Source organism: Gorilla gorilla, chromosome 1, assembly GCF_029281585.2.
Source record: "Gorilla gorilla gorilla isolate KB3781 chromosome 1, NHGRI_mGorGor1-v2.1_pri, whole genome shotgun sequence".
In the NCBI taxonomy this organism is placed as follows: Eukaryota; Metazoa; Chordata; class Mammalia; order Primates; family Hominidae; genus Gorilla; species Gorilla gorilla.
Window position 1 is genome coordinate 51144853 of NC_073224.2, and position 24217 is coordinate 51169069.

At 48.4% G+C, this 24217-nt stretch overlaps 1 protein-coding gene and 1 non-coding gene across 3 annotated transcripts in view; both read right to left on the minus strand.

Moving 5' to 3' along the window:
- Positions 1-2853: 2853 nt before the first annotated feature.
- The window catches only part of MFSD4A (major facilitator superfamily domain containing 4A), a 34251-nt gene continuing 12887 nt past the window's right edge, over positions 2854-24217 (minus strand). Inside the window, exons 4-10 of one of the 2 annotated variants that reach the window (XM_004028254.5) lie at positions 21888-22056; positions 21006-21121; positions 19794-19967; positions 13713-13860; positions 8117-8187; positions 6711-6831; positions 2854-5556 (exon numbers count right to left, since the gene is read on the minus strand). In XM_004028254.5, coding sequence (XP_004028303.2) covers positions 5501-5556; positions 6711-6831; positions 8117-8187; positions 13713-13860; positions 19794-19967; positions 21006-21121; positions 21888-22056 — 855 coding nt within the window. In that variant the 3' untranslated portion in view covers positions 2854-5500. Of the gene's footprint in view, positions 5557-6710; positions 6832-8116; positions 8188-10520; positions 10577-13712; positions 13861-19793; positions 19968-21005; positions 21122-21887; positions 22057-24217 lie in introns of those variants that run through there. The other variant, XM_055369634.2, reaches the window with a different exon arrangement.
- On the minus strand, positions 10814-10920 carry LOC115932212 (U6 spliceosomal RNA). The gene has a single exon (XR_004068531.1). It is a non-coding gene; the product is annotated as a U6 spliceosomal RNA (small nuclear RNA).

Below are 24217 nucleotides of genomic sequence, written 5' to 3' on the forward strand. Positions count from 1 at the left end.
GCTACAAAACACTGTACTAACTGGACGACCGACCCCCTGTAACTGCAGGGAGTCTATGAAAGTGACTTCATTTTATTAAATGAAACAGGAGTGGGCCGGGCGCAGTGGCTCACGCCTGTAATCCCAGCACTTTGGGAGGCTGAGGCAGGTAGATCACCGGAGGTCAGGAGTTAGAGACTAGCCTGACCAACAGGTGAAACCCTGTCTCTACTAAAAATACAAAATTAGCTGGGTGTGGTGGTGCGTGCCTGTAATCCCAGCTACTAGGGAGGCTGAAACAGGAGAATCGCTTGAACCCGGGAGGCGGAGGTTGCAGTGAGCCAAGATCGCGCCATTGCACTCCAGCCTGGGCAATGAGAGTGAAACTCCGTCTCAAAAAAAAAAAAAAAGCGCAAACTCAAACAGCTGTGCCAGTCAGCTGACAAGCATTGGTGTTAAGGAGTCCATTGGATGGCTCCCATGTTTTTTGTTTTGTTTTGGGGTCAACCTTGCTGTCACCCAGGCTGAAGTGCAGTGGCACAGTCATGGCTCACTGCAGCCTCAAACTTCAGGGCTCAAATGATCCTCCCACCTTGGCTTCCCAAAGCACTGAGATTACAGGCATGAGCCACCACCATATGTTTTGAATATGTCACCATAATTAACCAAAACTATCTTCTTTGGTCAAGGTCATATTGCCTTACATGTTGCCACATCTGGTGGTTGACATTCGGTGTTCATTGGACCTCTTGGCAGCACTGATTACTTAACTCCTTCTTGAGATGCACTTCATGTGCCCTCCAGGAAACCACATTTTCTCCTGAACTTCCTATTTCTCTGGCTTTTCTCATGTGCTCTGCTGGGACTTGTTCTTTTTCTAAAACTCTAGATGTTGAAGAATCCCAGGGCTCAATCTGTCCATCTCTACATTCACTCCCTAGCTTGTGTCATTTTAGTCCCATGACTTTAAATACTTTATGTGACCACAAAATTTGTATCTTTAGCCTTGACTTCTCTTTTAAACTCTAGACTTCTATATCTAACAGCCTTCTTGACATCCAAGATTGCATCATAAGATGATCATGTCCAAAATAGAACTCAGAATGTCTCCCCATGGCCTTCCAGAGTTAAATGGCTTCATCATGTACCCAGTTACTTAGGTCAGATTCCTTCAGGCCATCGTTGATTCTTTTTTGTTTGTTTGTTTTTTTGAGACGGAGTTTCACTCTTGTCACCCAGGCTGGTGTGCAGTGGCGTGATCTCGCTTCACTGCAACCTCTGCCTCCCAGGTTCAACCAATTCTCCTGCCTCAGCCTCCCGAGTAGTTGGGATTACAGGCACCTGCCACCACACTCAGCTAATTTTTGTATTTTTAGTAGAGACAGGGTTTTGCCATGTTAGCCAGTCTGGTCTCGAACTCCTGACCTCAGGTGATCCATCTGCCTTGGCCTCCCAAAGTGCTGGGATTACAGGCGTGAGCCACCGTTCCCGGCCCATCCTTGATTCTTATCTTTCTCACCCTACACCCAATCCATCAGCAAATTGTCAGTTTCACCTTCAAAATATTGCTTGAATCCAATCACTTTCACCACTTCCGTTGCTATCTACATTTCCAAGCCACCATTATTTCTTCAGTCTATTGCAGTGGTACCCAGGTGGTCTTCCCAATTCCATGCTTGCCCCATAGTCTCTTTTCCATAGTAACCAGTGATACTTTAGATATGTAAATCAGATCGTGTCGCTTGCCTGCTCACAACTCTCCCAGTCATCTTACATCACTCAAAAAAACCTCTACACATACCATGGCTTGTATGATCTGGCCTCTAGCAACCACTCCCACTTGTTCCGGGTGACTCTTCCTCACTGCAGTTGAGCCACACCAGCCTACTTGCTGTTCCTCCAATACCACAAGCATATTCCAGCCTAAGGCTCTTGTACTTGCTGTGCCCCCTGCCTGATGGGATGTTTTCACATACTTGGATAGCTTGGTCCCACGTATCATTTAGTTTTCTACACAAATAGGACCTCCTTAGAAAGGCCTTCCAGAGCATCTTCTTTTTTTTTTTTTTTTTTGAGACAGAGCCTCACCCTGTCACCCAGGCTGGAGTGCAGCGGCACGATCTCAGCTTACTGTAACCTCCACCTCCCAGGTTCAAGCAATTCTCCCACCTCAGCCTCCCCAGTAGCTGGGATTACAGATTACAGGTGTGCACCACCACGCTCAGCTAAATTTTGTATTTTTAGTAGACAGGATTTTGCCATGTTGGCCAGGCTGGTCTTGAACTCCTGATCTCAGGTGATCCGCCTGCCTCAGCCTCCCAAAGTGTTGGGATTACAGGTGTGAGCCACTGTGCCTGGCCCTAGAGCATCTCTTGACATTTCCCTGTTCCCATTCCATACTCCCTGTATGTTTCTTTATGGTGCTACATTACCCCTCACCCTGTGGCATGTTACGTGTAGTATTTGTTTGCTGTCTGTATGTCTTCACCTGCGGTATAATCCTTGTGAGGTAGGGACTTCTGTCTCAGTCATCACTGTATGTCTGTACCTAGATTAGTGCCTTGAACATAGCAGGTGCTTAACAAATCCTTTTTGACTGAATAAATGAAATTCACTCTAAAAGAACTCTATGTCACTGTGTCTTCTTTTAGTGAATCCGATGTGCCTGATGGGTTAGATTTCCATATACAAGTAGCAGAGGAAAATCTGGGAACAGGGTGATTCCACAGGATTCTGAAATGTCCAAATTCCTGAAAGGAAGATGAGGAAGAAAGTCCTACTTGTGTAACTGAGAAGCGTGTGGTGTAAGAATCGACCTGCCTTTTCCTTATTCTGATTTTATGTAATAGGGAATAATGGCACTTAGCCCTGCTATGAGAGGTTATTTATTTATTTATTTATTTTTCTTTTTTAAAAAAAATTCAGAGTTTCCCTTGTGAGACAGTTTTCTTTCTTCTAAAATATAAGCCATATTAACTTATAGTATGAGAGAGACCTGCCTCTGGGGAACATCAGACCATTTGTTTCTGAGTGTATACAAGAGGATCAATTGTTCTTCATAATGGATAACACACTTAATAAGTTTAAATATTTTATTTTAGGAAAGGTACTCTTAGATTTGTGTTAATGTTGTTTTCTGTATTAACAAATTAGTCACAATCAACTTTGATATAGCCATTGATTCTTCTTTCTAAATCTGTATAAAAAGGATATTTTCTTGAAAAACCACAAGAAAAATACAACTGCTTTTTCATTGCCCAGGTCAGTTACTCGCTACAGTCAGACTGCATTTAAATTAGACTGGCATCTAATACTTTTGAGTATTTACAAACATAATTAAAACTATACTCCTAGACCACCAGCTTTCAAAAAAGTTGGGTCTGCTTGACTTGCAATAAATATGTACCAAACATGAATAATTTCTAAGCTGCTTATGAGGTTTTAAAAATTACTAACATTTATTAAGCAGTTTCTGTGTCAGGCATATTGTGAGTGCTTTATACAAATTCACTTAATTTTTTCAGAATTCCTTTGAGGTAGGGTAGGTACTTTTAGAAATGCCATTTTACATGTGAAAGGTGAGGTTGGAAGAGCCTCAGTAACCTGCCCAGGGCCACACAGCTAGAAGGTGAGCCAGCACTTGAGCCACGTTTCTCTTTCCAGCCAGATTCTCAGCACTCAGCTGTGCTGCTGCTGGTCACAGCTGGCTGACTGGACCAGGAAGAACCTTTTAGTGTCAGGCGTGTGAATCACAGCACTTGGGACAGGTTACCAAGAACCATGATCACTTAATTTTTATATTTATACATGTATATTTTTATATACATAGAGAAAGTGCAGGCAAAACCATTATACAGTTACTCTAATAGCCATTTGCTACTGCCAGCAGTCTCAGGACTGATCCCTGTCTAAGCTGGCAAGTTTACATTCTCCTTGTATCACTACAGGATTTGCTCTGGACAGGAGCTGTAACTCCTCAACAAATCCTGCTTTCAGTCTACTACTGCACAGCTTGAATTGTTCAGTAGGCCCAGCTTTTTGTGAAAGAAAAGGCCTTGCCATGGTATAAAGAGTTTTTTTCCCTCTGTAAAAGATGTAAAATTTTTGGCTGGGTGCAGTGGCTCACGCCTGTAATCCCAGCACTTTGGGAGGCCGAGGCGGGCAGATCATGAGGTCAGGAGATCGAGACCATCCTGGCTAACACGGTGAAATCCCGTCTCTACTAAAAATACAAAAAATTAGCTGTGCGTGATGGCATGCGCCTGTAGTCCCAGCTACTCGGGAGGCTGAGGCAGGAGAATCGCTTGAAACTGGAAGGCGGAGGTTGCAGTGAGCCGAGATCACGCCACCGCATTCCAGCCTGGCAACAGAGTGAGACTGTGTCTCAAAAACAAAAACAAAAAAAGATGTAAAATTTTCATTGGGTATTTTCAGAAAGTCTTAGTGCTGTTTCTATACCTTTTATATGCTAGTCAATGTCAGTAGAAAAAAATGGAACATCCATTTCATTCTCCCGGGCGATTTCTGGACCAGTTAGCCTTGATTACTAGCAGTGGTATGCTGGTAAATGTTTAACCACTGGCTCTCCGGGATCTGTAGCTTTTGCCAGTGTCCATGGTAATACTCCCACCTGGCTGATTTCAAGCTACCAACATGCTATCACGAAGAGTGGAGTTGAGACAAGGTGCACAGTAGCACACCATCATATATAGTAATTCCACCACACAGGTACCATGGACATAAATTACCTCAAGAGCATCAAGATCAAATTAGGAAGTGATATGCTTTGAATATTTATTACCTTTGTTTTAAATGTAATTGATTTAATTATAAGTTTGCATGATTTGATTTTTAATAATGGCTGCATTTAATAACCAGCTGTCAAAATGAAAATTTTACAATCAGTTTTTCTAAGTTGGTATGAGCTAGCTTAGCATACCACTACATTAGTATACCAAAGAGAGCAAGATTCAACTTTTCCTTTTGGTGTTTGAGAATATAGATAAGCTATTGATGTCTGCAGCAGGAATTTAAGGGACTTTGGACTATTAAGTGAAAAGCACAAAAATCCTTTGAGCATGCCAGGGAATAACTTGCAGCTTGTTTTGCTTAAATTGAAATATATCTACATATAGCAATGATCATGGAGCTTTACAATTTCAACTTATTTTTACAAACTTCAATGAAGAATGATCTCAAACCCAGAGTATGGTCCATGCATGAGGTGACAAATGGAGTGAAGCACGCAGCTGTCTCCTTCCTTCCCATCTGGGTATCTGGACAGCTCTTACCAACAGTCTGAACCAGGGAAGAAGATAACTTGAGAAGCCAGGTAAACTTCTAATGATTTTGACCAGGTACCAGGACTCAATTTAATTTCCTCTACCCAACCAAGTTTTAGTGGAGAAGACTTGAATAGCCATTGAGAGAGCGCCTCCACCACCACCCAGCTTTCTGAAACAGTATGGTCGTGCTGGTGATCAAGAGGCTGAAAGTCTTCTCTTGCCTCCTTCACCCAGTTTTACCTCTGGTAGCATTCAGAGTTTTCCATTCCAATTGATCTGTCTTGGGTAGGAACTACAAAAGAAAAACAAAACAAACAGGTAGCATGTTTCAGCAGCTCTGATGAGTTGCAGCAATGATTCATTCTGAGAGCTTACCCAGGCTGTTTGTTTCTCTGCCATTCTGTGGCTCTAGAGGGAGCAAAGTGAAAAGTCAGACCCCCTAGTTCTGGCGAACAGTTGGTGGAGGCAGTTTCCTGAGACTGCTGTCTAGGGCTTGGGGAATGTGTCTGTCTCCCATGAATAAGGAGCCCATTAAGTGTTATTCATTTAATATTCAGCAAATATTAATTGAATGTAGGTCTTAAATGAAACTCCTCTCTGTGCAACCAGTACTGCTGTCTCAGAAGTGAGGCTATAGTTAGTGCTGTTTTGGGGGCCGCCTTTCCTTCTGGGCCTTTGTACTGAGCGTTTAGAGCGTAAATATGTTCACCCACTGAGAGCGGATGGTGAATGCCTGTTCCTTTAGTCTTTTTGTGATGATTTTGCTTTTTATAGAGAGGACAAAGTCTCTGCCTGGGCACCTTCTCTTAAGAACTGGCTTTGCACACAGCCGATGCAGTCCCTGGGCACTTTGAAAGCAGTGGGCAAAAGGGCAGGTAAGGGCTCAGGGTTATGAAAATTGCTTTGGGACTCCCCCTGCCTGGGGTCTCTAGAAGGGAGACTATTCTTAGGAGGTGTCTGTGCCCTGAAGGAGACTTTCTTTGCTACTTGGCCTGAAGGACTTCTTTTTGAAAAAAAGATTTGGACTAGAATCAAAATCCTGAACTGCAAAGAGATGGCCAATTAGGCCGTTGGGCTGAGTTCCAGCCAAGGAGTCGGGCTCTGCCTTTCAGTTCCCTGAACAGGCTGGAAAGAGATTCTTGGCTCATGGTCCCATGACATGGTGGGATGCAGGAAGCCAAGTTCACAATCCATACCCCTCTGCTAATGGAGAAACCATGAGTCAGCCGACCCAGCTCTCGCCTATCTTAAGAGTCCAGCAGACAATCGTATGGAAAGCAGGAAGAGAGGAAAAGGAAGCTGTAGAAAAATAAACATTTCCTTGCATTTTACTTGGAACAGAGCAGCGTTTCTGGCACGTTAAGATCCATAGCATCTCCTGCTCCCCCGCTCCCCGACCCCGGCTCTGTTTTCCTCCTCTTGTGTAGAAACAGATTCTTTCCTTACCTGATGGGAGTCCAGGGTGCATCCTGTGGAAAAACAGGAGCAAGATATAGAAGGTAAAAGCCAGACAACCAAAGATCACGCCACAGACCAGGAAACTATAGCTGCCCTGAGCCTGGAATATCTGCCAAAGGGGAAAACACAGAGAGACAGACAATTAAAACTTCACGTGGAAGGTGTATCGGAGGAAGCAGCCTTCTCCATCCTTGGCTGGTTTTTCAGCTAAGTTGAGGCCCGTCACACCAAGAGATGGAATCACAGGGAGGAGGGAGGCCTTGGCCTTGTTTCAAGTTGATGTGTCTGGAGAAGGCCGAAGTCCTGCTCTAAGGCAGGGACTGGACCTGGTGACCCCCCTGCAGTCCCTTGCAGCTCTGTGTTCTGGAACCTTCTGACAATCTCTATCATCACTGAAGCTCCAGTCATACTAGGTGTTTCTATACCCATAAGCCCTAACCAGAACTTTGCAGAGGATATATTGTTTTAATCTTTTATTATGAGAATTTAAAACATGTTAAAGTAGTATATGGAGCTCCAATGAACCAACCCATCACTCAACTTTAGAAGTCAGCACCGGTTTCATTGGTGGCCTTGCACTTCTTTTCTGCACTAGGTTACACTAAAGCAAGTCCCAGATGTCACATCATTTCAATGAGGAGGGTATGGTGAGATGCAGCTCTTCCCCTCCCTCCAGCAGGGCAAAAGAGGAGGAAAGGAGAATGGAGTCACAATGAGGGAGATTTTGGAGGCTGAAAGATCTAGATGTGAGGTCCTCTCTGTCAGTTTCTAGAAGTGTGACTGACCTAGGGCAAGTTGCTAAATTCATCTGAGTTTCCGTATCCTCTGATGTAAAAAGGGGAATAATATCTACATTATAGTATTCAATAAAAAGTAGATGTTAGGTTTTATTTTTTTTTTCCTGGTGAATAAATGAAACATGGGTAGATTTGAATAGAACTGGAAGAGTTGGCCCTCTTGGTCAGGGCAGGAGTTGAGCAGGAAGCTGGGCCCTCTGCAGGGTGGCCAGAGGCTGTGAGAGGTGGGGTAGGGAGTGGTGGGTTCCGAAGGGATGGAAAAAGAACTCTGACTGCAGTTCCAACCCATCTCAGGCTCTGAGAGCTAAACAGCATTCCCACGGGCCCCCTCTGGCCCTGCTCCCAGACATGGCTTGTGTTTGCTTTGGACTTTTCCATGCATCCGTTCACATCTTCCAGATCCCACATATGGAGGCTTAGCTCTCAAGGCTGGCTTGGAAACGGAAACAGGTAACAACGGCACAGGGGGGCCTGCTGGCTTTGCTGGAGACTCAGGAAAGGGACAGTTTGAGTTCAGAAGGTGGCTATCTGCATCTTCTCACCTGTCAGAGGAGTGCTCCCCAAATGCTCCCCTCTCCCTTACAGGTCCCCACATACCGAACCAACCAGCATCTGCAGCACCATCTCGCCAACTCCTGCCCCTGTCACCAGCACTGTGGTTGCACAGCCTAACAAAAAGAGAAGGTTTGGTTTGGTAAAAGCAAGTTAAGGAGACAGAAGTCAGCATTACAATCCAGGTTGCTGGCCAGGCACGGTGGCATATGCATTTCGGAAGGCACATCCCAGTACTTTAGGAGTCAGAAGTGGGAGGATCTCTTGAGGCCAGGAGTTCAAGACCAGTCTGGGCAATATCACAAGACTTGGTCTCTACAAAAAGTAAAATTTAAAAAAATTAACTGGGCATGGTGGTGTGCACCTGTAGTCCCAGCTACTTGGGAGGCTAAGGTAGGAGGATCCCTCGAGCCCATGAATTGGAGGCTGCAGTGAGCCATGATCGCACCACTGCACTCCAGCCTGGGTGACAGAGTGAGACCCTGTCAAAAAACGAAAAAAAAAAAAAAACCAAAAAACCAAAAACAAAAAACCTAGGTTGCTTCTGGGAAACCTCTGGAAGATGGCCTGGCAGAAAGGACTACTTTGGATTTCTCAGACATGAGCCTGTAACTTTGCTTTGGGAATGCCTAGGTCTTACTGTCATTTTGTCCTTTCCTTGTTCTGAAACCTTTCATTGCTCATCAGTATCTCAGGGTAAATCCCATCTTGCTTAGCCCTGGCATTCAGCGCCATTCCCATTCTGACTGCTACCTACCTTTCCAGAAAGATTTCCTGATATCCTGAGGCTAGCCCTCTGGTGCAGGCAGAATAGTGTCTTCGCTGTCCTGGCATTGCACTGACCAGCCACACGCCCTGATGAGTCTGGCAGTGTGGTGCAGACCTTCAGAGCCCAAGCTTCAGAGTCAGACTTGGGTTCCAAGCCCAGGTTGTCACCTACTGGCCATGTGACCTTAGACAAGTTCTCTAACTTCTCTAGGCCTTGGTTTCCTTCTCTGTAAGATGAGCATCACACATCCTTCACAGACTTACCGTGTGGGTAACTCTGATGTAAGACATGCCAAGAGCCTGGCATAGGACTGGCACACAGTAAACTCAAAACCAGCCCAACTCTCTGCGCAAGCCCCTCAGCACTGCCTTCAGGATGAAGGCCAAGGACTTTCAAGTGGTTTGCAGGCCCCGTTAGACTCTGCCCCTGCTAACGGCTCAGGCTTCTCTCTCCCCCTCCACCCTCCATAACTCTCACCTCCAGGCCTCAGCACACATCTTCACTCCCCACTGAACATTCATCATCCTCCTCTTTTTTGGTAAACTATCATTCATCTTTTTTTTTTTTTTTTTTGAGACAGAGTCTTGTTCTGTCACCCAGGCTGGAGTACAGTGCCTCAGCCTCCCAAGAAGCTGGGATTATAGGCATGCACCACCACACCTGGCTAATTTTTGTATTTTTAGTAGAGATGGGGTTCCACCATGTTGGCCAGCTGGTTCCCATTGATCTTTTAGGTCCTAGTTTAGACTTCCATCAGTAATGTTCCTCTCTGGTCCCCATGCCTGGATGGGTTGCTTCTCTGTGCTGTGATATCACCCTGCACCTGCTCTCACCACACTGTCTATTGACCAGCTAGCCCTCCCCACTAGGCTGGAAGCCCAGGAGAGGATGGCCATGCCTTGTCGTATAGATCACTGGCAAAAACCAGTGCCTGTTAGTAGCACAGCAGCTAACACATAGTAGACACTATTTTTTTAAATAAAATGGTTGTCATCATTGTCTACTCTGGACTTCACATTCCTTCTAGCTCGTTCAGTCTCGCTTATGTTCAGACTTGTCTCTGTGCCTTTGCTCTCATTCTGTTCACCGCCCCACCCTACCCAGGAAGGCCTTTCCATTTTCCTCTCTGCTTTTCTAGATTCTGGTCCAGCTCACATCCCATCCCCTCTATGAAGCTACTTTTATTTAAATCAACACTGCCCCCTCACTCCCTTCCCTGAATTCCAGCAGCACCCATCTGTCTGTTCCAGTCATTTGTTTAAAAAACTGAGGACCACTGGGTTCTATGCTAACCACTGAGGATGCTCAGGTGAATACTAAGAGTTAACAAGACATTGAGTGCCTGTGAGTCAGCTTTGATGCTAAGTCAAAAGCTTTACATTTTTTCTGATGCACAAAACAATCCTAAAAGGCAGGTATTTGCATCCCCATTTTACAGATGAGAAAATTGAGGCTCAGAGAGGGGAAGGAAGTGAAACTGCACAAGGTCATAAAGCCAGTAACTCTGGAGGCAGGACTGCCAGGTGTGCTATTGCCTGCACAGCCCATGCTCTTACCCTTGTCCCTTGGGAGGGTCATGTTGTCTAGGAGAAGAAGCAGATAACATAGGTACAAAAGTCTTGAGATGGGTCAAACATGAGAGACAGGGGCAACGTCAAAGGGCCCAAAGGGGAGGCACACCTTTCCAGTGGGAATCAGAGGAGCTTCCTGAAGAGGCACGCTTCCTGGAGTTGGGTCTGGAAGGAAGAGCAGGAAGATAAAGGGGCGAGATGGAGCAGGGAGGACGTTCCAGGCAGAGGGTTCACCACGTGCCAAAGTAGGGAGGTACAGAACAGTTTTTGTGCCATCAGGGAATAGCATGTAATTCGTGGCTAGGATGCAGGTTTGGAGGGGAAGCAGGGAGAGAGAAGTCTGGAGAGAAAGATGCTCCATAGGTAGATCTGGAGGTTGTGATCAGCTCTGTTTTCTGGTTTTTTTGGGGGGAACACTTCACACATTTGCATGTCATCCTTGGACGGGGGCCATGCTCATCATCTCTGTGTTGGTCCAATTTTAGTACATGTGCTGCTGAAGTAAGCACAGCCCTGTTTTACCATGTGGAGGGTGGCTTAGTACACGGTCCTCACCTCTAGCTGCACATTAGAATCACCCAGCAGCTCCGGACCAGTTGCATCAGACTCAGAGGTAAGGCCCAGTCACTGGGTTTTGGTACCAGAACTCCAGGTGATTTTAATGTTCAGCCAGCTGGGTTAGATGGAGGCAAGACTGAGGACAAGGAGACAAGCCAAGACCTATCAAAGAAGGGATGGAGGTGATTAGAACTTGGAAAAACCTGGGTACCATTAACTAGTCCAAGCAGGTCAATGAAGATAAAGACCTTAAATTAGGCAGGGACAGTAAGAAATGAAGATGATGGATTTGAGTGATCATTTGCAGGCAGAATCAATCAATATCACTTTTTTTTTTTTTTGAGACAGAGTCTTGCTCTGTCACCCAGGCTGGAGTGCAATCTCAGCTCGCTGCAACCTCCGCCTCCTGGGTTCAAGCAATTCTCCTGCCTCAGCCTCCCAAGTAGCTGGGATTACAGGTGCCCGCCACCACGCCTAGCTAATTTTTGTACTTTTAGTAGAGCCGGGGTTTCACTGTGTTGGCCAGGCTGGTCCCAAATTCCTGACTTCAAGTGATCCACCCGCCTCAGCCTCCCAAAGTGCTGGGATTACAGGCGTGAGCCACTGCACCTGGCCTCACTTATCATTATTAAACTCTAACATTTGTTGATCACTTAAAACTCTTGAGTTGTACTGTGTGACATGTGATAGCTACCTTATTTCATTACTTCATTTATTCCCTTGAGGCTTGGAAACTGATGTGTGAGGGAGGCGTCTGAGGGCTCCTGGGCCCTCGCCCATGGGAGCTGGGTGCGTGGCTGTCCTGTTGTTAGGACAAGCTGCAGGGAGAGACTGTGTTTCCTTGGCCATGTCCCGTGGGGCCCAGCATGATGTCCTGAGTAGCAGAAAGATGGGTGAGTGATGGGCTGCCTGGATGATGACTGGCTGATGCATTTTCTGCCCTCAGTTTTCACCATGGCCAGGATCTCTTCAGAGTCATGATTCAATGGAATTTATACCAAGTGTGCCCTGATTTGGGGGTGTTTCTCAGATGATGTGTAGTGCCCCCACTCAGAGGAGCCAGAAGCCAAAGAAACTCCGATACACTTGATTCTCTAATTCATTCTCTCACAGGAATTGTCTTCTAAACTGCAAATATTAAACAGCGCAGAGAATGGTCTCACAAGCTCAGAAGGGATCTGGGAGGAAATGAACTGCTAAGAGGGTTATTTTCAGCTACTTTCACTTACTGCTTTAAACTGTGCTTCTATTGTTTGAGGTTTTTGCAGTGAGCACATACAACTTATATAATAAAAAAAATTCCATTTTGAAAACAAAACAAAAAGTGTGCAGGTTTATTGTAGAAAAGATTTTATTCCTAACGACTGATGGTGATGTTATGTGCTAAAATTGTCTGGGGCTTATCCTTCGATTTCAAGGATCCAGGCTGTGGATAACTGCTGGGTGCAGCTCTAACTGCCCTGACTCTCCCTGTACACCAACTTCCCCCACTCCTCTCTAAAGAAATCGCTCATCTTTTTTTTTTTTTTTTTTTTTTTTTTTTTTTTTTTTGAGACAGAGTCTTGCTCTGTCGCCCAGGCTGGAGTGCAGTGGCGGGATTTCGGCTCACTGCAAGCTCCGCCTCCCGGGTTCACGCCATTCTCCTGCCTCAGCCTCCCGAGTAGCTGGGACTACAGGTGCCTGCCACCACGCCCGGCTAATTTTTTTGTATTTTTAGTAGAGACGGGGTTTCACCGTGTTAGCTAGGATGGTCTCGATTTCCTGACCTCGTGATCCGCCTGCCTTGGCCTCCCAAAGTGCTGGGATTACAGGCGTGAGCCACCCCGCGCGGCCAGAAATCGCTTATCTTAATGCTGGTTTTCCAGCCTCTAGTGCGTCTCTGTTGATGTTCAAAACATAATTATTTTTAATTAACTCATTAAAAAAGAGATCTTTGCTATAGGCACTTGGGAGGCTAGGGAAAGGGGAGGGAGATTAGTCGAGAGAATTAGAGATTTCTGACATCAAAGAGGCTGTGTGACTCCTGAAACCAGATCAGTGTTCTAATCCTCCACGTTTCTAACAACATCCACCACAGCCACAAGGCAGGCACGTACTGTTACTGAAAATTAGCTTACAAAATGCCTTTCCTATGCCATAACTTCTCCTGTGCATCTTTGCTTTTCTTTGAACTTGGCATTTCCAGCACATGCATATCGCACAAAATGTCAGCTGCAGGTCAGCAGACGTTACGATGGGGACAAAGCGGATGGAAAAAAGAAGCTTAACTGCTTCTCTGTGGCCTGCAATCCCATCATTACGGGGATCATTCTGAATGGAGGGAGCCCAGCGGGTCAGAACCACCCCGGCTGTGGGCCTGCTCCCGCCAAAGTCAGGAGGGGGGTGTTCATTTCTCCAGGGAGCTAGGGCAGCATTCTCGCTGGGAGATGGTGCTGGCCTAGAAGAGCACAGGGGAACATCACACACCGGGAACAGTTGAGGGGTGGAGGGGCGGGGGAGGGATAGCATTAGGAGATATACCTAATGCTAAATGACGAGTTAATGGGTGCAGCACACCAACATGGCACATATATACATATGTAACAAACCTGCACGTTGTGCACATGTACCCTAAAACTTAAAGTATGATAATAATAAAATTAAAAAAAAAAAAAAAAAAGAAGAGCACAGAGAGACAGGGCAGAGCGAGGCGGCGGCGCCCAGCTAGATAGAGCGCGCCTCCTGGCTCGGGCCCGGCCCTCACCTTTGTACTGCAGCGAGTCCTCGGTGTAGGCCAGCATGCTGGGGAAGGTGCTGCTGAGAAACAGGCCCAGGCTTGCCGTCCCCACGAACAGGAAGACGACGTTGTAGGAGAAAATAAGCAGCACCAGGAACGTCACCACCACGCCAACCTGTCGCGGCAGAGGTGGAGGCGGTTAGGAATTGCGAAAAGCTGAGCATCAGTGGTGAGGAACTGCCAGGAGTCGGCGTCTCCTGGCTTGGCATTTCCTCTCTAGCCCAAGGAGCCCAGCTGTGTGACCCGCGCGCCACCCCGTGGACCAGGCGGGAACCGCAGTGTTCCGGGGACCGTTCTGACATCCGGAAGGAAGCGTGGAAAGGAGACCCCCGCCTAGATATCTTCCCACCTAGACATCTCCCCTAACAGCTACGGTACACGCTGCGTAATTTGGGGACTGAGGACTACCTGTCCCCAAGGTCTTATCTGTAACCGCGGGAACTCCACCCAAGCCAATTTCATCAGCTCTCGCTGCCCTGCCAGCCCTGGGGGTAGGAGAGTCTCTGTTTCTTTGTGAGAAGCTGCTTCTCTTCTCCTGAAAGCCAAGAGTGCACAGACAGGAAGGCATCAGATAGCAGGGGAAGAGGGGTGGTGGCAGCAGGGTCCTATCCTCTGGGAATCCTAGCCAGCCACCCAGGGAGAGGGTCAGTGGCTGTGGCAGTCAGCTTGGCACCCTCAGATTTGGCTCAGATTCCCATGGGCAGATGCTAACCTATGGTTGGAGACCCAGAAATCTTTCTTTTCTTTCCTTTTTTTTTTTTTTTTTTTTTTGAGAGACAAGGTCTCACTCTGTTGCCCAAGTTGGAGTGCAGTGGTGCAATCTCAGCTCACTGCAGCCTCGACCTACAGGGCTCAAGCGTACCTCCCACCTCAGCCTCCTGAGTAGCTGGGACCTCAGGCATGTGCCACCACGCCTGCTAATTTTCTGTATTTTTAGTCGAGAAAGGGTTCGCCATGTTGCCCAGGCTGGTCTTGAACTTCTGGGCTCAAGCAATCCATCTGCCTCAGCTTCCCAAAGTGTTGGGATTACAGGCATGAGCCCCCACGCCCAGCCAAATCTTTCTAGTTCAGTAAAGGTCTCTGTCACACAGGCATGTTTTTGTTAATATAACCATATTTCTAAGTTCTTTAAACACGTTTTTATGTCTGCATTGAGTCACTTCTATGCAAGATGTATCTGGGAATAAACCCAGGCAGCACAAGATTTGGGGTCAGAAGACCCAGCTGGAAGTCCGGATGTGTTTTTTACCAGCTGTGGAACCCGGAAGTAGTTGATTGCTCTGATTCTTAACTTCCTAATCTGCAAAATAGGAATAGTTACAAAAGCCACACTAAAGAGTGGTGGTGAAATAATACAGATGAAGGGGCTCTGTAAACTGTGGTGCTTCAGACAAATATGAGTCCTAGTGTTTCTCTGTGGGCTTTTCTTAGACGTCTCAGGAGATAAGGATCTTCTATAGCAGCCTATGGCTTTGAGGTAAAAATCTCCTGGATGAAGACATCTGTTTCTTTAAAAAGTAAGTACAGACTATAGAGCTAGGCAAGAAATCTCATCCAGCTCCCAACCCCTCCACTTTTGGGCATGCAGAAAGGAAAGACTTTCAGAGTTGGGAGCCGATCCTGGGAGAGTTGCTCCAACTGGAAAATCAAAGCCGGTGCTCCTAATCCTTGAGGCCTTTACGCTCCTCTAGCAGCCCTTCCGTCTCTGCCACAGGATCTGTTAGGTGGAAGGTGTTCTCGAGGCTCAGAGGCCTTACCCAGACAGACTTCCTCCCCTGGGGAGGGATCAGCCACAAAACAGTGGCTGAAGGAGAGAAACACATTCCCTTCACAATGGAAATGGAAAGACAAAAGACTTCTTTCATGCAGTAAAAATATGAAAGTCATAGCATAACTATGGTTCCAAAGGTCATGTCTTTCTTTGGCACAGAACATAGTCCCTGAGATCCATTTGTTCTTGCTTTCCCCTCTGTTCACTCTCTCAACGTTGGGGTGGCCCAGGATTCTATTCTGGCTCTTCCGTGTCCGCAGTGCCCTGCTCCACGTTTCACCTGCCTCTACAGCAGGCATGCTTGTATCTATCCCTCTAGGCATGAGCTGTGTCCAGGACCCCGGACTTGCACCTAAAGCTGCCCCTTGGATATAGTCAGTCCCTGGATGACTAACCATGTAGCCCAAACTAGACTTTTAATTTCCCCTGCCAATCCTACTCCTGCTCACATCAAGTGAGGGCATCCCAGTCACGCAGTTGCTCAAGTCCTGTGTCTAAGGTCCTTGATTCCTCCTTTCCTTACCTCCCACACCTGGGTCAGCAACAAGTCCTGTCCACACCATCTCAAAAAACATGTTCGATCCTTGTACTGCTCCAGATCCATCCAGACCACCCCATCCCAGCCGCCTCCCTCTTGCGCCTGGACTACAATAACAGACAGTCCGTGTTTGACTCTTGCCAGCTACAGTCTGTTCTTCCACACTGGAGTGCACTTTTAAAATGCAGTGCAAGTGGCTGGAGATGGTGGCTCCTGTCTAGTTCTACCACTTTGGTAGGCTGAGGCAGGAAGGATCGCTTGGGCCCAGGAGTTCAAGACCAGCCTGGGCAACATAGTGAGACCCTGTCTCTCAAAAAAAAAAAACAATAATAAATTTTAAAAATGCAATGCAAGCTATGTTAGATGGAAATGTGAAACATCACGAGGCACCTGTATAAGTGCCGTTTACTTCATAACATGAATAAATGTATCTGTGAGATGCAAAAAAATAAAAAGAAAAAAGAAAATGCAACGCAGACCTGCTAAAACCTATTGGCTTCCTGCCCACTTAGAATAAAATTCAAAGCCCAGCTTACAAAACCCTGAGGATGTAGCCCCTGTTTACTTCCCCATCCTCATCTTTTTCTGCTCCCGATCCCCCACCCTGCCTACCGTGCTCCCCCCAAGTTAGCCTCCTACCCCCTAACCCAGGCCTTTGAACACGGGCCTTTGAACTTCAGCCAGGCCTGCTCACCTCCTGCCTTCAGGGGCTGGCATCTTCTTAATATTCAGTGTTCAACTTAGGAGCCTGGGACAGATGCCGGGGTTTGGAAGCCGCCACTCCTGCTCCTCTTCTTCCACCTGGCTACCCCGTGTACAAACCACATGCATTTCCAGCCATGCCTCAAAGACTGTCACCCTGAAAATCCCTAGATTTGGGGAAGTTTGAAAGACACCCAAGTCTTATTTTAGCCTTGGTGATAGAAGACTAACCAGGACGAACTATCAGCTCCACCAACTCTTTTCCCACGCAGTGTGGCCCCTGCCTCAGCCAGTGACTCAGTCTGGTACTGAGCCTGCATCCCCACTGCCTACACCCCCTCACCCTCCATCTGTGCTGGGGCACACTGCCCTCCTCTGGCCGGCCGTAAGCTCCCTGGAAGCAAGAACCTTGTCTTCCAGAACTTGGCGGCCTACAGTTTGCAGCAGGGCTTTGCACATAGCACAAACATACTAAGTCAGGAAGTAGCTGTTGAGCTCCAGGAAAATGCTGAGAACAGGGTGGCCATTAATTTAACCTAGAGAGGAATACTCGGAAGTAGTCACAGTGAATATGACACAGGCACTTCACATCTACACAGGAGAGGCTTGCTCAGGGCCACTCAGCTGCAGTTCCCAAACAGGGTGCCCACAAAAGCAGCTGGAAAGCTTCCAAAACAACCCAGAGGCCCAGGCTCTTCTCCACACCTCCTAAATTAGAATCTCTGGGGTAGGGGTCCATGATCCTATTTTCTCTCTCTTTTTTTTTTTTTTTTTTGAGATGAAGTCTTGCTCTGTCTCTCAGGCTGGAGGGCAGTGGCACCATTTCAGCTCACTGCAACCTCTGCCTGCTAGGTTCAAGCGATTCTCCTGCCTCAGCCTCCTGAGTAGCTGGGATTACAGGCAGGCGCCACCACGCCCGGCTAATTTTTGTATTTTTAGTAGAGATGGGGTATCACCATGTTGGTCAGGCTGGTCTCGAACTCCTGACCTCGTGATCCACCCGCCTCGGCCTCCCAAAGTTCTGGGATTACAGGTGTGAGCCACCGCGCCTGGCCTTTTCATGATCCTATTTTCAAAAAGCAGCTCCAGTGAATCTAATGCATTTGGGAGTCACTTGTTCTAGGACAGTGTTTTCCTGAGCTTGCTGGATGATGTAATTCCCCTGGGGTATTTGTTTAATATATAGATTGCTATGCCTCCTCCTGGACATTTGGATTCACTCAGTCTGGGTTGGGCCCAGGAACCTGATTTTCCTTTTTAAAACCCAGCACTCCAGGTGAGTGTCTATGGGCAATGCCTAACATATGTGGATGCTTCAGACCTTTATTTTCCCAAACCCAGATTTCCACCCACTCTCCTCTGTCTTAGCAATTGGACTTGTGTCTGACCTAGACAGGGAAGCCAGGGCTGGCCCCATGTCTGTGCCCTTCCTCTTCTGGAACCTTTCCCCTTTGACATCGTTTTGCCCCAACTCCGTGGACAGGGGCCTTCCTCCTTGCTGAGCTTAGAGCTTCCTCCACTCCCGCTCTCCATCCCACCTCCCCTCTGTCAGGGCCTTCCTCACTCGGTTACTCTCTCACAATGGTATTTTCACAGACTCCTCCTCCTAATAGGTGTCCTCCCTTTATCCTCTACTATAAGCAGGCCCATACCACCCCGAGTCCTGCAGAACACAACTCCCTTCAACTCAAAAATATTTACAAAGAGAAATGCAAATTCCTCCACTGCTCATCTCCCTCTCACCCTCAACCTCTTGAGTTTGGGTTTATCACCTACCTCCCATCTACATTGAACTGAAATTTCTTTCTTGAGGGTCAACTGGCACAAGGTCAAATCCAAAGGCCTTTCTTGGGGATCATGATCTTTGTCTCTGAAACTGCAACCTTATGTCCAAACCCCCTCTCTGCTAGAAATTCAACCAAGGAAATGCTTTCTTACCTGGACTTAGTACCCTCATTGGGCTACTTGGAAAGGTAGTGAGTTGCAGTTACTAGAGGTGTTTAAGCAGACAGTGAACCCCTTGGAAGGGATGTTATAGATAGAGGTGGCTCAAGCCTGATGGGAGGTTGGACTAGACAATTTGGCAGAAGTCTGTAATGTGGACCCCTGTGTCATGGATGGTGACGTGGATGGACACCAAGGCAAAGGTCCTAACCCACTGCTCAGGCCCAGACCTCCTGCCTCCTAGGCAGATCAGTTCCTTGAAGGTCATCCTCCATGTCCTGCCTACTTAAGAATCACCTAGGGCTAGGCAGACTGGCTTACTCCTGTAATCCCAGCACTTTGGGAGGCCGAGGCGGGTGGATCATTAAGAGGTCAGGAGTTCAAGACCAGCCTGGCCAACGTGGTGAAACCCCATCACCATTAAAAACACAAAAATTAGCCAGGCATGGTGGTAGGCACCTGTAATCCCAGTTACTTGGGAGGCTGAGGCAGGAGAATCACTTGAACCTGGGAGACAGAGGTTGCAGTGAGCTGAGATTACACCACTGTGCTCCATCCTGGGTGACAAAGGGAGACCCTATCTCAAAAAAAAAAAAAAAAAGAATCACCTAGGAGAGCTACAAAATGCAAATCCCCAGGCCCCAGCCCAGAGGCAGTGATTCCGACGGTTGCGGGATCCCTGGCCTCCACAGCTTTCCACTGACTGGAGGGCTCTGAGCAGCTGGGCACCAAGGTAAACACAGGAGGACCAGGGCCAGCACTGGCTTTCCTCACGCTCATGGCCGGTTGTTGGCTGGGATGGGCTCCACACACTGCAGCCAGCACCTCCTACAGACCTTTCGTTTTATGTTTTAAGGGTATAAGATCAGCGGCCCAGAGAGGGGAAGGGACTTTTCATGGTCACCCAGGTAGGCTCCACCTCCCAGGCTCCCACCCCTTCCTCGTCATCCTCTCTCTCCTCTCTTCCCTCTACTCCTGAGTTCCCATCCTGCTGGCAGAATGTAGGCCTGGGCAAACGTCCTGGGGTAGGGCCAGGAGGAGAAGGCTTCTCCTGGGTCTCTCAGAAGAGAGAGGAGGCTATTCAGCTGCTTACCACGTTGATGAAAACCATGGTGGCCGGCTTCATTCTTGAGGATATGGGAATGGAGAGGAGCCGGCCCAGTGTGATGAAGCCCCAGAAGAGGCTGGGGAGGTAGCCGGCCACCTTGTGTCCCACAGACAGGGGCTTCTCCACAGCATAGCTGTACACGAAGGCGGAATAGGCACCCTGTGGAGAGACCGGGTGCTGCTGAGCACACCTGCAGCCCAGCCAGACAACGACCCTCACAAAGGGAGCCCAGGCTGGGCAGGTGTGGGGAGGGCAGAGGGAGGACTGCCTGTTCCCACTCCCAGAGGCTCAGCCAGGGCTGGGCTTGGAATCAAGGCCACACAACACACTTGGCTCAAGCTGAGGACAGAACCTGGGGTGCCTTAGCTTACAGACTGCACCGTGGAGACCTAGGGGTTCCAGAGAGGTGGCTCTGGATCTCTATGGGAGTGCCCGCAGGGCCTGGGCAGACAGGCACTGCTCCCCACTTCAACCAGAGCAGAACACGACTTAAAAAAAAAAAAAGGTGTGTGCAAGCATCTGGTTTTACAGATGAGAAAGCAGACGGAAGTGACTTGCCCGAGGTCACACCTAGTGCTGGAAGTCAACCAGTACTGTCACGAGTACTTTCCACCAGGTCATCTAAGTTTTTAGGGCTTTTTCTCTGGAGAGGTCATCATATGGCAATCAGTTGATCAGCCATTCACGACTGCCCTAATATAATCCTAAGAAGTTTCTGGAAAAAGGTGCTAACTAATGTAACAGAGGTCACTAGTGGCATGAACAGCTGGGCCTAAATTCCACCTGAAGCTTGTTTACAACACTGGCTCGAGACACCCAGGTTTGTAATGTATTCCAGGAAGCAAAGTGCCCTGTTTATATAGCATGACCTCTAATTGGGGAATAGGGCACCACCCCTTTAAAAAATGCAGGTAGCCTGTCCTTGACAACAGACCAGTTAGGCCCCTACCTATAGCATTAACAAAAATAAAACAAAAATAAAAAACAATTGGCCAAGACAGAAGCCCATAGTACCAACGTGCTGTGACTGATTCTGGAGAGTCACCCTAGGACTTTAGATTAAATTTTTGAATCAACTATACTCCAGGAGAGGTCTCCAGGAAACCTTCATGCTCCTCTCTTTCTCTTGCCTTTCCCAGACTAGAGTCTGGGGGTGAAGGGTCCCCCAGTAGGGGGCGCCCTCTGAGGCAGGCTCACCGTCAACCCATCCGTCATGAACAGGACCAGGGCGGCCGTGATGTGGATGGCAAAGAAGGAATAAGGGGCTCCTCTGAGGTTCTTCCTTTGGCAGCAGCTGAACAGGTCCTCATGGCCTGCAGGAGGCACAGGAAGAACAGGGGTGAGTCTCAGCTTCTGCTCCCGCCCTCTGCATGTCCCAGGGCCGTGGCTGGCAGTCAGAAGAGCCCTGCAGGATGGGGCCCACTTACTGCCTCTACTTTCACGACCTTTCTGTTAGGAATAACCCCTGTACATCTCCCAGTCTTGGTGGAGCCAAGGCTCAAGAGAGGTCAGGTGACTTGCCCGAGGTAACAAAAGGCAAGGCTGAGCAGAACGGAGGGTGAAGTCAGAAGTCTGCCTTCCTCATTCTCTTGGTCAGGTTGCACCATCAGGGCCAAGGTTTTCTTTTTTTTTTAAAAAAAAAAAAAAAAAAAAAGGACTATCACCTGTGGCCGGGCATGGTGGCTTACGCCTATAATCCCAGCAGTTTGGGAGGCCGAGGCAGATGGATCACCTGAGATCAGGAGTTTGAGACCAGCCTGGCCAACGTGGCGAAACCCCTTCTCTACTTTAAAAATACAAAAATTAGCCAGGTGTAGTGGCATGTGACTGTAATCCCCGCAACTTGGGAGGCTGAGGCAGGAGAATCGCTTGAACCTGGGAGGCGGAGGTTGCAATGAGCCGAGATCGCACCACTGCACTCCAGCCTGGGCGATGAGAGTGAAACTCTGTCTCAAAAAAAAAAAATAAAATAAAATAAAAAAAAATCACCTGTGATCTAGGTTCACTCTCTCTGGGAGAGGGGTTACCAAGGAAGCCTCAACATGGGCTGTGAGGATGCAGATTCATTAGAGCTCCTACCTAGGTGTGACTGAAACTTTGGGGGCAGTGAGGAGGCATCTTCCTTCTCAGGAGGCTGTGTCTCCAAGGCAAGCTCATCAGCAGACAGAAGCAGGGGCCTCCTCTGGGGACAGCAGGTCAGCAGCCGCTCCTTGGACAGCAGCATCAGCACAGCCATGGGCACTGGAAGCTGGGGAGCAGGCAGAGGGTCAGGAGAGCCCTGCCCTGAAGCTCCCCCTTCCCACGCCTGGCCTCTGCACACACTGCATGTGCATAGTCCTGGGAGAAGACAGCTCTTTTCTAAGGGTGCACAGCTAAAAGCTGAGCCATCCCAACCTAAGAAGCCAGGTGCCTTGACCAAGGTAGGAGTGGGGAGGCCTGCTGTAATTGCTGCCTGATCACCATACTCGCGTCCCTGAAAAGACAGATATTTGTCACATGCAAAGCTTAGACTCAAACTCTCTGCTGGCCCAGGAGAGGTGCTGGGAGTAAGCTTGCTGGAGTGTCACACCTCACACTCCTTCATGCTGGTGGGTTGCGTGATGCTTTACAAAGCAGCTTTGCTTTTGGGCATCACATCTCTACAAAACATGCTGGGGGATGTTATCACTTAGTCGTAACCTGTTAGAACTGGAAGAGATCTGAGGGGTAAACTAGAGACTGAGAGACTGCCCTGGTCACACAGTGGACTCGGGGCAAAGCCAGAATGGAGCCTGGCATCCTGATCCTTCCAGTGCTGTCTCTACCTAAGGAGCTGCCTTGGTGATATTGATCCTAGCAGGGCACAGAGGCTCTTCTCAGGGGCTTGAAAACAAAAACATGATCTCCTTTTGATTGAAAAATGCATGTTTACTAACAGCCTGTACACATAAGCCCAATGTTCAGTTTGCTGCTATTTATGCTAAATCGGAACTCCTTCAGAGCAGTGGGAAATGGCTCCTGCTTCTGAGGTTGCCTGGGGAAGCCTCCACCACCTCCCTCAGGGGCCCCTGCTTGTGTCTCACCACCCTGGTTGCCAGGAAGTACCGCATCAAGTCTAACTATTGTCCTTCCTGCTGCAACTTCAGCCCAGTTCCTTTCACTTAGGAAAGACAGGAAGCCCAGGGAGCTGCAGATGTCTCCCAGAGGCTGGTGAGAGCGCCCAGCTATTGGGCTCTTCCTGGCCCACGGGAGAGGCATAGGATAGAGATGGAAGGCTGGCAGACTGCCAGCCCCTGCCTGGTGTTGTTCTGGGGGAGCCCTTCCCTGCCCCTGGAGGCAGGCTGGCTCTCACCAGTATTTCCTCAAGTCACCTAACAGGAGTGAAAGACAAAAACCACCCCTGTGTTGGCACCTCCCTGTGGTGACCTTGGGAGCCTTTCTGCACACTCAAAAAGAAGTCAAGGTCAGACATGGCCCCTGGCAGTCAGGCCTGAGTGGGAAGAGAACAGCCCCTGCTGAGCCCTAATGAGGGAGACACAGCCCTCCCTCCAGTGTGAGGGGGGAAACAGGAAACCCACCCACAGAGGCCTGTAGTGGCAGAGTGCCTGAGTGAAGGCCAAGGGGAAACAGCTGTACAAGAGGCATGATCGCTCAGGTGGGGCTTTCCAGGGAGGTGGGTGCTGGGAAGGGCTTCACAGAGGATTGGCTAGCATTGCTGGCAGGAACACACCCAATTTTATAAGAATTCCATTCAGGGAAGGCAGCCCCACCTTAAAAGTCAGAGAAGGGCAGGTGGGGTGCACATGTGTGTGTGCGTGTGCACCTACATGAGTACATGCACAGCCCCATCTTCCTCTGTGCTGGACTGTTTATTTTCAGACACAAACCAATAGAAAAAGTCCGGAAATCCTGCAGCAAACAAAGTCCCTCCAGTCTGTACTTCACGGGGCAAGAGAGAACAAACCTCGGGCTTAAGCCGGACCTTCCGGCTTCCTGGTCTGGGAGTCTCAGCCTAGAGGTTCTACTGACACTGCTCCTTTCCTTCGCAGGTCTCTCCTGGAAGGAACAGGCCCAAAGCCGCATTCTTTCCAAAACAATGGATGAGCATGGGCTGAAAAGGGAAGGAGCAGATGGAGAGGGTGCGTTTATGAGAGCCCCCAGAGGAGATTCGGGCCAGGGAAAGGAAATCTACAAAAGGAAAGGAAGGAAAAGGACTGGTGATGAGGGGGCAGCAGGTAGATGGTCTATGCTGAGGGTCAGGGCTTCCAGCCGGGCTCAGCCTCCTATCAGTCCCTTGTCAGGGCTTTGAGCCGGTGATGGCATGACACCCCCACCCTTGCCCTGCTGCTCACTGGAATGGTGGTCTCAAAGGCTCCTTTCAGTGCTATGTGTGTGGCATATTCTGAGGCTCAGCAGCAGCTGGGCAGCTG